This window comes from Rhinolophus hipposideros (assembly GCF_964194185.1).
Source record: "Rhinolophus hipposideros genome assembly, chromosome: 8".
Lineage (NCBI taxonomy): Eukaryota > Metazoa > Chordata > Mammalia > Chiroptera > Rhinolophidae > Rhinolophus > Rhinolophus hipposideros.
In genome coordinates this window covers 38,487,586-38,503,076 of record NC_138054.1, presented here as the reverse complement: position 1 = coordinate 38,503,076, position 15,491 = coordinate 38,487,586, and the positions used below count along the sequence as shown (strand labels likewise).

Below are 15,491 nucleotides of genomic sequence, written 5' to 3'. Positions count from 1 at the left end.
AACTAAACCAAAGCCTGAATTGCAAAGCACTGTATTTGGGAGCCCTTCACTGTATTGAAACTAGATATCCTAAGGATGATTTTTTAATGTTTCCAGAGGGAGGCTGGGGAACTACTTTGATGTGAAACACTATTGGTGAAAGTCAAAACTACATCTGCCTGAGAGAAGAAAACATAATAGCGGAGATAGGGAAGGAATAATAGCATTCAACTTTAAAACATGTAGGACAGGTATTTGCAAATTCTTGTTCCAAATGCTGGGAAAGAAAGTAAATGAATCCATGGCTACCACAAGAACAGTTCCTGGGTTTCACTAACAGGAAAAAAGAAAGGAGACAAAGTAGCGTTATCTGGGGCACAGAGGTTGTGTGGCACAGCAGAAGTGCTGAAGTACATAAAGTACAAAAAAGTGACAGGAAAATGTAGTGAGAAGGGAGTAGAAGACTGCATAGAAGAGGAAGACAGAGGAAATAAACACAATTTTAGCTGTTTAAAGAAATTGATAGTGTGATTAATAAGGAATTTGGGGGACTTGGGAGGTAAAATAATTGCAAAATTTTTATTACTATTTTAACAAGTTGTTATTATTTTGAAACCACAGGTTTTCTCAAATTCTTTTTAAAAAGAGTATGGTTCACATAGCAGGGGCTTCACATTGGGTCTGCCTGAATTCAGGAGTGCAAAGAGGTCTTCAGCTGGACATTCGAGTCCTGATTTAACCCTGTGATTCTGTGATTTGAGGAAGTATCACCAGTTATGAAGAATAATTAACCATTTGATAGAACACTTGCAGAATATAAAGAAGCTCATTCTGTTCTTGTCTGACTATCCTTACCAATTACAATCAGTTATGTTTAGTTTCATTTAAAAGAGCTGCTTTGATATAACACCATCTCTAACAGTGTGAAATGCCCATACCACACACTCACCCATCATTACTCATGACTGCATGATTTGTCATCGTTTATAAAACAAAGATGTGAAAGTTTTGATCAGATCATGTGTTTCACTATGTGAAACATATTTTTCCAGACTACTGTACATGTATCTTGGATGGCCCCCTTATCAGTATCAGTACGCGGTTGATAAAAATGTTACACTCGACACTTCAGCGAGAGTGGAGATACCCATTTCAGCTCAGAATGTATGAAGCTAACAACCTACTCACACACAGAATGGTAAGCTCAGGCCACTTGTGATGAGTAAAGGAAAAAAATCACTGCAATAAACACTGACCCAAGGAGATAATAAGTCACCAATCCATGAAGAAGAAGAAGAAGAAGAAAGGTTTTTATTTCAATTTTGAAAATACATAGGAAATAAAAACAAACCCCCCAAATTTTATAAAGGTTCCTACATGAGTTTTTTGTTCTAGTTGCTTTACATCCATTATATAGCATGATTTCTTAGTTTTCAAGGTTAAGGAAGTTCTAAAGAAGCTATGATAATAGGGAAAGGCAGGGCGAAGCCTTAATAAGAATACTTTAAAAGTATGTATTCAATCACTTTAGAAGACAAATGATTATTTTTACCTATGCATTTTAAAAGAGCTCTAGAAATTTTTGGTTAGTCGTTATTGATGTATTTACTTGAAAGCTGCATGACCAAAATTTTTATGAAATAATACATGGGCTTGTTTTTGTCTTGGGTTGGATTCTGCAAAGCCTGCAAGGAGATCTATTGAGAATGTGCTTTCAGAAGACACCTGCCTTGCAGACAGGGAAATGGCGTGGGCAGGGAAAGAAGGCAGACACAAATAAACGGTTTCAAAAGCATTCCAGGCTCAGCCTGACCTCACCAGCAACTCTATAGGGGGAATTTGCACAAAGATGCCCCAGGGATTGAGGGCTGCTCCCAGGTAGCACCCATAAGCCAAGAGTAGTCCTCCAGAAAAGGGTCCCGGGGTGAGCTGTTAGCAGCCAACCCACGCAACAGCTGGGGATGGCTGTACTAACCTGCTGTGTGTATATACCAGGGGTGCCAAAAAAAATGTATACAAGTGGACACTTTGGGCACCGTTGCTCACGCAGTACTTTGCCATAATCAGCAGTGTCTGGACACTGATGGTAATCCCTTTGCGCACCTCTTGTAATTGCAGAAGTCCAACGGGACTTGTATTCATCTTTTGTGATCGGTATTTATTATTACCATTTTAACAGTTTTTTTCCTTTCTTAAAATGCGTATACATTTTTTGGCACCCTCCGTGCATACACCATATTTGTCTGTCTCAGTACCTTCTCCATGTAAGAACATCCCCAGGCTCTTGCATGGTGCCTGTCCATATCAAGTGCTCAATTAATAGCTAACAGTTGAATACGCACATGAATAGATGCCACAGAAAAGACACTGAAGAATTAGATCATAAGAAATAGATAAGAATATCCAGCATCTATAAAACATTTGCCATGCACAGTACACCATGCCTGGGTTATTTTGTGAGGTAGAGACTGTTACCGCCTCATTTTATACCTGCAGAAACTGAGATGCATATGTTTTCCAGATCCTCATAGCTGATATAGTATGAGAAGCCACCCCTTTAACCCCTTCATTGTACCAAATGCTCAGAAATGAGGAAGGTGGAATATATGGAGTAAAATAAATATTGAAAACCACTGATCTTGGGTCATATGGAGTGGCTTTGTTTTCTTTTTAGAAGGTGGAATTAACACCTATGATAGATTAACCATTGAATATTAACAGCTGTGTCTCCTTCCTTCTTAAAGGTCAGGTATGTAGACTCCAAATGGTCCTTAAATAAAAATTAGAAATTCTAGAATCCTTGGGTCATGCACATTAGTTGAAACATCCAGAAGTTTCCCAGTCTTTTTGTCTCTGCTCTATGATAGATGAACCATTGAATATACACGTATATAATTATACATTCTAAACCGCTTGGTTTTTTTTGAGGCCTGGCTGTAGTTTAAAAAAATATATGCTATGAGTATTATTGGAAGGCATAAGATTAAAATGGATATTAATTATTTTTCAGCATTCCTCCAAGGCTCAAGTTTTCAAACTGAAAATCTCATGAATCTTATGGGGAAAATCCTCTAACACATATGGGGCCTTTCTAATGAGTCATTTCACTCTTCTTTAGGGTAATTACCAGTTTGCTCTGCGCCATATATGAGATAATCAACTTAAAGTTTAAGCCAAATCGCTCTGTAATTCACTCGATACATTTAAGAAAAACTTAAAATGACACATTTTAAATGAATACTAATATTAAAGTGAGGTAAGTATCTGGCTACTTACAAGTCTTTACAAATTATGTATCTGAACTTTAAAAAGGGAACCTATATTGATTTCTCTTCAATGTGTGCTCAGAAGATAATGTTGAACCCCGTCGGCTGTCGTCCAGCTGTGTTAATTGTGACTGGGCTAAGCAGAACCCACATCGGCACATTCATAGTAATTGTTCTGACTCTCCTGACAAGACAGCTAAGTAGGTCATGATTTTATGCCAAAAGGAAATGGCCTTTTAGTGGCCAAAGGACTGTTGTTTATCCTCTGTGAAAACCTGTTACAGCGAGCTACTATGAACATCATGCTGTAGTTTCATATTCCAAATTCATCCCTTTGCCCACAATCTCCCATTTTGCCTTTCCACCCAGGAAATAGTGGTTATATGTCTTTTAAAAGATTTTAAAATTCAAGCAAGCATTTTGTGATACTGTAGTTATTACCAGCTCTCAGGGTAAACCCAAATGTAGCCTCGTTTTTAGGGCATGATTTTTGTAACACCTTATACTTCTTTTTGAGGCAGGAGCACTGAGATTTAAAAAAAAAAAGTCATTTATTTATTCGTTTATTCACTTGCACAGCACCTCTTCTAGATTGGTGACTGCTTAGTTCAAAAGAGATTGTGGAAAAGTGAAAGTGAGGCACAGATGGGGGGATTTTGGGCTATTGTGGCTTTTATTTCCTTTATCAATGTTGTAATGGTATTTACAAAATAAATGTAAACCAGGGGGATTTTCAAAAAGCAAAAGCAATAATGAGACTTAGGAAGTTGTCAGAAAGAGATGTAAATCATTTTGGACTTAAGAGGATTTATCTCATTTTTAAATGTTCCCAGAAAACGTGATTTTACATGGATAACCTTCAGCTGCCCCCTCAATAGAGTAATAGGTAACACTTTTTTTGAGATTTACTATGTGCTAGCTCTTTTAGTGAGCATGGGGATTCTCTTACTTAATTACCCGTTTTAGCAATCCACAACCAAATGACTTAGGCACTATGGTTATCACCTTTTTATGGATGAGGAAAAAGACTTAAAGAATCAGTAACACCTCCAAAGTTACACAACTAGTAATGGTAGGGCTAGGATTTGAATCCAGGTGGTCTAGCTTGAGTGAGAATCTCGCTCCACACCCTATCACATCCCTTGAGCATTATGTGTGGTCAAAGCAAAACAGTGCATTGTTCTTGACATTGTTGAGAAACCTAATTCTCCAACCTGATGAAAAATAGTTGATCTAGCTGAGTGTTTTCTGATTCATAAGTTGTTGTCAGATAAAGAAAAATACCTTTACTAAATCTGATGGAACAGCCAATAATCCAGACAGGGACATTTATGAGTCTTGAATACTTTGGACTCAAATGCCCTCTCTCCCACAATATTTTCTTTAACCTTCAATCCCACCCATCCACTACATTCTTAATTCTCCTTCCCTCTCTGAATAGAGACCAATTAATCCTTCTTTCTCCTCTGATCTCCCACTATTCCGTATAGCTCTGTTAAAGCCCTTTTTCTGTACTAATGTTAGGGTTCAAGTGAATGCCCCTGCAACTGGACTATGAACTATTTAAGGGTACTGATCCTCCAGTGTATAGCACATAGTAGGTGCACAATAAGTGTTTTGCAATGAATTAATAAAGGTTTTCAAACACTCAATAGTGTCACTTTCTCAAGTACCTGTAATGGAAGGTCCTACTTGGACAGGGAAAAGACATTTTTAAGAGCTGAAAACACAATCCTCTCTATTATATGATACCAGAGTAAAACACCTTTGCATACTATACCCACAGCAGATGTTAGGTGCTCAATAAACATTTGTTGAGTAACTAAAAACCAACCATGAGAATCTTCCAATGAGCTTACAAACCCAAGAATTTACTAGGGAATAGGGAAACTGATTGTGACTCACAGCTTTTAAAATACCAGGACTTAAGAATACCCAAGTGATCTTTAAATCTGGAGTTCCCTCAATAATACAGATGGTGCCAAAAAAATGTATACACATTTTAAGAAAGGAAAACTGTACTGAAATTATAATACTCAATATATACCTATAATGAAAGATGAATACAAGTCGCATTTGACTTCTGCAATTACAAGAGGTGCTCAAAGTGGTTACCATCAGCGTCCAGACACTTCTGATTAAGGCGAACTACTGCTTGAGCAACGTTGACCAATGGTGTGCCCTTGTATACACTTTTTGGCACCGCCGGTATATCTCTTCATCCACTATTGGGGAGGTGTAAATATGAGGGCCCTCCACTCCCCTAATTGCTTCTGCAATGAAGGATTGCAGTTGAAGGAAAGAGAAAAGACCAGAGATATCCTCGGAGAGTTTCAAGCATGGCGCAGATCCCCAGGCTCCTGGGGAGGGTAAATTCTCTACTTTAGGATAAGGACAGAGCTTTGTTTAGAAGGATAGGGGTCCTTTGGGATGTGATCAATTTCCTAGTAGGTGTCCTACAAAGTCACTCTGTCATTTTGTAAGGGCCAGCACACTGACTTTGCTTTTGTATGATCAAAGCTGCTGCATTCTGTAAGCCTGAAAGTTGCATTTGAAGTTGGCATTAATTTTGTTTCTCTCAGGCTCAGCTTTTTGCCTTGAGGCTCCTAAAAGATTTTGGTTGGCTTTGGTCTCATTGAAAAAAATAAAGAAAAGAGAATAAGCCTGATCCTCCCAGGGCCTAAATTAGCCCCTAGTCACACATCTGGCGCTTAGGCAGCACAGCGGTTTTTTTCAGGCTTCCAGGGTACCACTTAAGGCTTTGTAGCAGGAGACATTTGAGCACTGGAGAGAATGGAGCCTGTAATTAGGAAAGGTACCAAATGTCACTGAAATTTGACTTCTGAGACGGTTAACTAGTTTCTTTAGTTTGGATGCTTTCTTGGCAAAGGTTTGAATCTTTATCCTACCAACTTAGAGTTTTATAAGGTCTCAAATTGCTGGAATCTTGGAAGAGAAAATAGGAAAGGAAAGGGGTGTTTTAATTAATTGAATTTTCTGGTTAATTCAGTTTGATGAGTATTTGTTGTATAACTGTTGGGCTCAGGACCCTGCTAGGGATCGTGGAGAAAAAATAGGACCTGCACAGTGTGATTCTTGTCTCCAGTGAATATATAATGTCTTTTCTTCTCCGTTTTCTTCTTTTAACCTTTCTTCATGAAGCCTTTTCAAAGTATTTTAGTCCTCATTGGTGCCGTAGTAAGTTCAGAAAAGCTAATATGATTTGATCTTCCCTCTATGTATTTTCAATGCCCAACACATACCTGGCACAAAGTAAGTGCTCAATAAATCATTACTGAATTGAATTGCATCATGTAGGTGGTATAAAGGACTGGATAGAATCTATATTGATTCTAAGATGTATTCTAAAACTTTACTTATTTGGCAAAATCCATTGCATCAACCTATTTGCTGGGCTACAGATCTAGTCTCTAGTTAGTGAGAAGCAATGTATCATGCAGTAGTAGCATCATAATGCAACATTAAATGCTTTTGGCATCTACTAAGGATTTATTTCAGCTACCTGCATTAGAATAGATATATATACTATTTATATTCTTTCTCCAGAAACTTAATTTTATTTTACTTTTTTCCCAGCTTTATTGAGATATAATTGACATATAACATTGTGTCAGTTTAAGGTGTACAATGTGATGATTTAGTACCCATATACATTGTGAGGTGATTACCACAATGACTTTAGTCAACAACTTCATCTCCTCACATAATGATTTTGTGTGCGTGTAGTAAGAACATTCGAGATCTACTGTGTTAGCGCCTTTCAGGTATATAATATGGCATTGTCAACCATAGTCACCATGCTGTACATTAGACCTCAGATCATATGCACCTTGTAACTGGATGTTTGTTGGTGCCCTCTGACCAACATTTCCCCATTTCAACCCAGCCCCTGGGAACCACCATTCTACATTCTGTGTTTATAAGTTTAGCTTTTTTTTTTTAAGATTCCACATGAAGCAACTTAATTTTTTTTTCTTTTTTTAATTAAATTTATTGGGGTGACAATTGTTAGTAAATTTACATAGATTTCAGGTGTACAATTCTGTATTACATCGTCTATAAATCCCATTGTGTGTTCACCACCCAGAGTCAGTTCTCGCAACTTAATTTTAAATGTGTCCTATCACAGTGCCCACAGATGAGTGAGCAAAATATGGGGTGCTTGCTACCCGTTTATGATCTGGATATGGTCAGAATGAGAATGTCTGCCTAGGTCTCTACCTGAGCCTGCAAAATTTCCATCATCATTCTACTGCAGCTGCCTATCCTCCAGATCAAGAATTGTGCCAGACCCCAGTTGCCACCACCAACTTGGATTCTTTAAGCTTTGGCCCTTTTCTCTCAACAGCAACCTAAGATCTAGTCTCTTCTTTCATATGTGGGTGGCCTGGCTTTGGATCCATCATTCCCTAATGAGACAACCAAAGCAAGGTGCTCTGGGAAGGAGTATGGAATGCTGCCCCTCAGTCAGAGGCATGGCTGTCGCTGGCAGGGATGTGGGAGAAGCCAGGCCATGCGTCAGGTGCTGGTGGATGGTATCCTGGGGCAGAACCAGAGCGCTTCCACAGGAAGTGCCAGACCATAGATGGATCGACATCCGAAATCTATCCTTCAATCCCAGACAGGCTCTTAGAAGGAGGGTAGGCCTACTCTTTCTTTGATTACTGAGGGAGAAAGGAGTGGTGATAAGAGGAGAAAAAACGGAATCCACGCTGGATCACTTCAGTCCTCTCAACAACTAAAAGGCAGGGCTGTCTGCAGAGAGAAGTTTTATAAGGCTGTTGGAGGGTAGAACTAGAATCGATATTAGATACAGAGGGTTGGAGAGTAGTAGCCAGCTTCCCTGTGAAATTGATAGTTTTCAACTACAGACTCCCCCCCACTCCCCTGGAGAGATCTCTATTCAAAGTGTGGAAGTCATCTGCTTCTTACAGTCAACTTTGCCAGTCCTTTCTCCTTCTGATTCCTCTGGCCTGCCTGCAGGGAGGTTTTTCTGTCAACAGCCACAGCCACCTGGATGGGTACATGCATCATAAAGAGAAAGAAAATCACTCTGGCCCTAACGTGAAGAATAAAATCAAGAATGTTTGAGTATTTTGCATCTGGACCTGGCTTGGCTTGGCTTCTGATGATTCTTAGAGGTTTGTCCTGAGAGAACTCCTAAGAGCCCTGATTTGTTCTGCAAGTACCCAGCTAAGACCTAAGGCTACTGCATGGAACTGAGAGCTGGTCCCGACAGCCTGGGTGGGTGGTGGGGCTCACAGTTTCATGGAGATAGATGTGGATTCATTCCTCGTTTGACCATCTACATGACCTTGGACAGGTTATTTAATTTCTGAGGCTCAGTATTTAAATCTGGGGAAATGGCACAGAAGAGATGCTCAAAAAATATTTAGCACTCTTTTGTTGTTGACTACCGTGAAGATTCTGAAAAATGTCCTCTGAGCTAGTGTAGTAAGAGTAATCAAACCTATCTGGGTTTAGTCTTCTTTTCTAGCTCTCTAGAGCAAGATAAGTCAGTCATTATTACAATAAGGTTTCAAATTGAGGAAGAAATTTTTTCTTAAAACCCTTCTTAACTTTTGCAACAATTTTCTCTGGAATCTCTTTATTGTGTTGACTTTTTCCCAACAAAATTTTCTAGGTGTTGTCTATAATTTGAATATCCAGTGAAATAAAGATTCTGTACAAAAAGCGGAGAAAAGAGTTTTTACTCAGATATCCGTAGCTGTCTGTTCTCATCAGTTTGCAAAGCAGTCATTGTCTGTTTTTAGCCCTATCTTCCTTCATGTTTTGCCCTTATTTCATTCTGTTAAGAACTATATTCTACACGTTTCAGTTCAGCAGGGTCATACCACAGAGTTCAGCTCATCCAAACATGGGGTTGACTTGACTGTCTCCGACGAATATTGTCTCTACCCAAACACCAGCAAAGCCACTTCAGTATTTTTCTTTCAAACTTTGTGATTAATTATGAAGCTTTGAAAACATCATTCTGTAGAATAATGTAAACTGGCATTACTGCATCTCTGATAACTACAGATTTCACTCCATTACCGCAAGTTTTAAAATTATTCCTATTCTTGTGCAATATCCAATTTTTGTTGGAGAAAAACAAAGTCACTGTACAGAGACTACCAACCAAGCCGTTTAGAGGGAAGTCTCTAAACCTATAAAAGAAAAAATTTGAAGGGTGAGTTATTTGCACGTTGAGAGATCTCCAGTAGCAAATGACAAAAGCCATTGGTGAAAAACACGCTTAATTGAAATTCTTTGCATGAAATCAGGGAGAAATAAAAAATTCAAGAAGCTGGTTTGATGCTCAGAGAATGATACTTATGGGCTATATAAAACTGAGACAAAAACTGAGCCAATTTGTTTCCTCCTCAAATGATGAGACAAAGGAAAAATGGGAGACAGAACCAAATTTAATGAAAGGTGAAATCGGGAAGGTGGAACTGATATCCTCCCTCTCAAGTCCATTTAGGATGTTTTATAGATCTAACATTCCTGGATAACAGAGGTAAGAATGCAGAAAGCCCTGTCTCTATAGAGAAGATTTGGGCAGCCTGTTGCAGCCTGAAAGCCAAAAGAAGAAAACTCATTTCTGCCATTAAAAATGCAAACTGTCATTGCTGCCTTCTCGTCAGATGGTGCCTAATTCTACTCCATATACTATAATTTCCTTTCCTAATCTAGATATATTTTGTACAATTTTGAAAGCTGTTACAACATGTGCTAGTCAAATTAAACGTGTGAGTGAACTAGGAAATTCAGTAAGCATTTCATTTTGAAATTTCCACTTGACCTCCGTAGCCTTCTTATAGTAAATCATAAAACAGATTGCATAGACCATGTCCTCTGTGAGTTCTTCTCCTCAGAATGAGAAGAGTTTTGTTAATATTGCTAGACATTAAATAGCAATCACTGAAAAGATAAAGTGCCCATCTAATCGCAATGTCAGAGCTGGGAGCAACCTCACATCGTCTAGTCTAGTAGCACACAATTACATCTGCCCTCTGAAGCTTGTTTCTGACCCACAAGGTATAAATACACTTTTATTCCTAGACCCTTCATTACTCTTTGCCTATGCTACCCCCTGCAGCATGATCACTTCTGCTATCTTTCGTATTTTGAAATTTACATTTTTGCAGCTTAAAACCTTTAAAAAAAAAAAAAGGTAAAGAAAAATCATCACTACGTAGTTTCAAAACACTATTTGGAAACCCAAAAGCTGAGAATGCCGTGGTGTAGGTGAGGGTTCTCAACTTTGGTACTACTGACGTTTTAGACTGGATAATTCTTTGTTGTGAAAGGGCTGCCCTAGAGGCTGTGGGACAGCTAGCAGCATCCTTGGGCAGTAGCCTTCCCCCTGCCAGGTGTGACAACCGAAAATGTCTCCTAGCCTTGGCAGATGTTGGGGTCGGGGAGAGGGTATGGACAAAATTACTTCTGGTTGCGAACCATTGATGTGTATGGTTTGTACAAAAACAAATAAGTAAAATGTTTGATGATTCAAAAGCCATTCCCTTTTTCTGGTCAAGCTTACTGCCCTGGGGTTGCATACACACACACACACACACACACACACACACACACACACTCACTCACTCACTCACACATATTCCACCCCTAATAAAGGTTAACACCTATAAGTTTTGCCTTAGGCTCTGTTTTCCAGGGATCCCTGGTTAAAACATAAGCTAATGTTCTGTGATTTATAAAATGACAATGTTCTCACCCATCCCTCAAAAGTCCAAGAAGAAAAAAAGCAAAACCCCTCTCAGTCGATATTATTCTTTACTACTGATAGGTAACAGATATTTTGGAAAAAAAAAACACAGCCATGGTATATGATGTGGGCAGCAGCATTAAGATGGTACTAACTGTGCCTTCACAGTCTCCTTGTATCTACCTTAGCCAGCACATACCTGCTTTTCATCCCTTACTTTTAGACAAAAGGGCGTGTTAATATTTATTTGAACAGAAGGCCTATGTTTGTTTTACTGTCGCGGTATATGTAGCCTGGTAGGATGGAAAGGGTCAGTCATCCTAAGTTCAAGTTCTGGTTCTCCTGCTTATTAGCTGTGTGATTTGAGAAAGTCATAATAACTCTGACTAGATATTTCCTCACCTGTAAAACAGAAAACTATCTGCCTCACCGTTTCCATGGGCTGATGTGACAATGGTGAGAGCACTTTGAGGCACCATGTAAGTGTGCTTTTACTGTGTAAAGGGAGGTAAGGAAGAAAATAACTTTCTAATTTAGGCTTCTAACATTTCCGTCACTAAAAATAATTAAACACAGCAGAAAAAATATAATGGAATAAATCACTTAAATCTTAAATACCTTCAAGATAATAATTAAGATTAAAAGCTAAAGGGTTGAGACTTCATCAAAAGAGACTAGATTTTAGCTCCCACGTGAAAAAAAAACAAAACAGAAAAGTGTGTGTGTGTGTGTAATTTTCAAGATATTGGACATCAAGCAATGAGGTGATTCCCTGAGAGAAAGATACCAAACATGGCGAGCCCTACACTTGCCCCCACTTACTGCTGGAGAGTTTCCAGGGCAGAGAGAAAGAAGCCTTGTGGGGACTGGTGCACCCCATGAGTTGAGCAGAAGGAGCAGAGTCCAAGAGAGCAAGGTAGCTGGACTTCAGAGGACAGAGTATCAGATGTGCAAGACATGCACAGACAGAGAATGCTGGGCATCTGCAGAGCGTTCCCCTCCAGTATTTAAAACAGTACTAATCAGTGCGTACCTGAAGCTGAGGGAAAAACCACCCAAAAGAATTAGCGGGAACAGTAGTTGGTGCTCACACCAGACATGGAACAGTGCCTACGTCTACCATCCAGAATGGACAACCTCTTAATTAACAAACACTATATAGAAAAGCCTTGCCTCAACAGTGGGGAATAATCGGCCCTAAACTAAATACTTTTCTGGTCTAGACCAACAAATACTAAAATCAAGACCTGGAAGGATCTAGTTGTTTCCAAGTAACTAAACTGCATTCCAGAGCAAAGCTCAGTAATATTTATAGGAATACAGAAAAATCTAGCGTCCAACATGTTTGAAATGACAATGCTTGGCATCCATTAAAAAAAATTACTAGGCAGGCAAAGAAACAGAAAAATATGGCTCTTAATAATGGGGAAAAAGATAGCAAACAATCAAAACTGACTCAGAACTGACACCATATGCTAGAATGAGGAGAAAAGGACATTAAAAGTTATTATAATTATATTTCAGATGTTCAACCCTTAAATAGAGACAAAGATATTTTTAAAGACTCAAATCAGACATCTAGAGATGAAAACTACAGTGTCTGAGCTGACCAATAGGCAAGATGGAATTAGCAGTATATCCGTACAATGGAACGCTACTCAGCAATGAAAATGAATGAACTATGGATACAATATTGACGAATCCCAGAATACTTCTGCTGAGTGAAATTATCCAGACCAAGAAAAAAAAAGAGAAAGATTGCATGCTGTACAAATCCTTTTATATGAAATTCTAGAAGATCCTTTTATATGAAATTCTAATATATAGTTACAGAAAGCCGATCGATGATTACCTGGGAGGGGGCAGGAAGAAGGGATTCCCAAAGGATACAAGGAAACTTTGGGGGTGATGGACATGGTCACTATTTTGATTTTTATGATGGTTTCACAGGTGTGTACGCATATCAAAACTTATCAGTTTGTACACTTTAAATACGTGCTGTTTATTGTATATGGATTATAACTCAGTAAAGCTATTTTTAAAAACTAAAGAGATAAAGGTGTGCTTAAAAAAATGACTGCACAGCTTGGGATGTAGAAGACTTATAAATATAACCACATTTTTTTAATATTTAAAATTTTGTAAATTTTAGAAAATGGTAAAATAAATATTTAAATCTGTCATTTTTATTACATCTGAATCTTTAGTGTCTATAGACTACATTTACAGTATGGTATCTGTAGTACCTAGAATAATAACTGAAATTAAAGTTTGGTTAGGGGTTTCTTTCTTTTCTTTTTTTTTAACAATATTAGAAAATATTTCCTTCTGTTGTTTAAAACAGCATGTTTTCATGGGTATTTAAAAAACAAAACATGAGCTGTGCCCTCCTTAAAAATAAAAAGTAAACAAATAAATAAGTAAACAAAAAACAAAACAAAACGAAAAAAACTAAGAGCCAGAAAGGCACAAGGTGTATTTTGGTTATCATTTTTTCCAAAGCCTACTTTATAAATTAAGAAAATTCTATACATTTTTCTTAACCATAATTGACTATACGTTTACTCTCTAATGCCCTTTCCTGTTTGATAGAAGGTCTGGGCTGAAAAACCCTCAAGGTGTCTGGTTAAAGACTCAAGGGCTTTCATTTCCATTGTCCTGTTTCATTAGAGATACAGTTGTGTGAAGCATGCTCATTGTATTTTGGAATGAACTAAGTTATATGTTCTCATGTTGGCAACTTGTCTGTCCTGATTTCCCCCAGTTTGATGCTGACCGAAACGAGGATGAGGTGTTCTACGACATCAGTGTGGCAGTTGACAGCAAGCTATTTCCAAACAAAGAGGCTGCGGCGGGTAAGTCACTGTGTCCTTTGGGCAACAGTATACCCTGATCGCCTGCCAGGTGCCTGGGGCTTTCTAGTAAGGTTGGAGCTCAACAAACTGCTGTAAGGTTTTAAGGATCATACTGTCCTCGGAGCATTATACTTTCTGGTTAAAAATAAAGGTACAAAACAAAATAGAAAAAGTGGCTATACGTCTGTCTCGTATACTTAATTTTTTTCCAGTCATTACACGTGTAAATTAGCAGGTAGTCACAATGGAACATAAGACCTATGTCACTATAATTGAAAAAATCTAATCTAGCTCATACTTTGTGCAAGAATTCAAAGTTACAATTCCTCCAGGAGTCCCATATAGGTCTCTTCTTTGCCACCTGAAAAAAGCCTGCCCTGGATGTGATAGCCACTCCCACCTGACCCACCGCCCCTTCTCTTCCTCCGTTCTCTGGCCTAGAAGTTTGACATTGGACAGCAATGAAGAGCAATCATACTTAAGTAGGCAGTTCTCACAGTTCTGTCCTGGACCCTTCTCTCACTCTCTTTTACTCTCTGATCTGTGTTAACCCATTGTCCCTCATGGTTTCAACTCTCAAATCTTTGTCCCAGTCCTGATCTATTTTCTCAGTAATGGCTTCAGTGGCCAAAAAGTCCGGGGCTGTAAAGAAAAAGGCTAACCACTTAAAATTGTAAACCATATTTAAATCCCACTGAGAGCAGCCTTAGAGAATGGCAGAATAAAAAGAAAGGAAACACAATAGTCTTCCTGAGCAGACCCATAGACCACAGATAACTGACCTCATTTTCCAGTGATATTTACAAAAACATGGCCTCTTGCAGGGAAAGATGGAATATTGAGAAGCATGCAAACAAGACTACTGCTGCTCCGAAAAATGCTATGACACCTGTGCTTGTTAATGTTTTATTTAGAACATTTATGTAGACTTCTAACAACAAATATCTAACTGCTAGATATCTGCAGTTTGCTAATACAGTGGCATGGAGGAGCTGATTTAAGCTGCCCCTTCTATAGAACTGGCGGCATTTTGTGACATTTTTCCCAGGTGGCCTCGTCCTGCAGTAATGCAGCTGGGCTGGCTTCTGTGCTAGTCGGTAAACTGCCTGAGGGCAGGTGCTGTGTCCTCATTCTCTCCAAGTCCCTTTGGCAGAGTGCACAGTGCCTGGCCCTTAGCAGAGGTTGGAAGGGGCCTACTCTTCTCTCGCTACACCTCCAAGCTTATGAACAGAGGGGTCTGTGCTCACGGTCCCAACTCCTGCTAGGTCCCTTCACTCCCAAGTCCCTGAAAGCTGGGTTCTCCTCCAGCCTTCAAATAAGCCTGTTCCGTCTATAGGATCCCTGAGTGAAGTGAGCCTGGGAGGGATGGTGGAAGAAGAAAGGATGTCTCCCCTACAGGAGGCAGCCACCTCACAGCCCCAGGCTATGGTTGCCACTAAGGAATGGGCCCGTGTTGCTAGTTTCTGCTCTCTTTCAAGAGAAAACAGAAACCTGCTGTTTGTAGGTGAAATCTCTAGGCTTGTAAATGTTGGTGACTCATCCAGTTAAACAAGACTGGTCATGTCCTCTGCTCTGTGAATTTTCGGCCCCCAGGTTTTGTCCCTTTATGCTTCACTTCTCTCTGAACTCTCTTTGCAG

The 15,491-nt window shown here is 39.1% G+C and overlaps 1 protein-coding gene across 3 annotated transcripts in view; it reads left to right on the top strand.

Moving 5' to 3' along the window:
* The window catches only part of AK5 (adenylate kinase 5), a 200,288-nt gene that overhangs the window by 83,532 nt on the left and 101,265 nt on the right, over positions 1-15,491 (top strand). For all 3 annotated transcript variants that reach the window (XM_081056817.1, XM_081056818.1, XM_081056819.1), the window contains exon 7: positions 13,763-13,853. In XM_081056817.1, the coding sequence (XP_080912943.1) occupies positions 13,763-13,853 (91 nt within the window). The remainder of the gene's footprint in view (positions 1-13,762; positions 13,854-15,491) is intronic.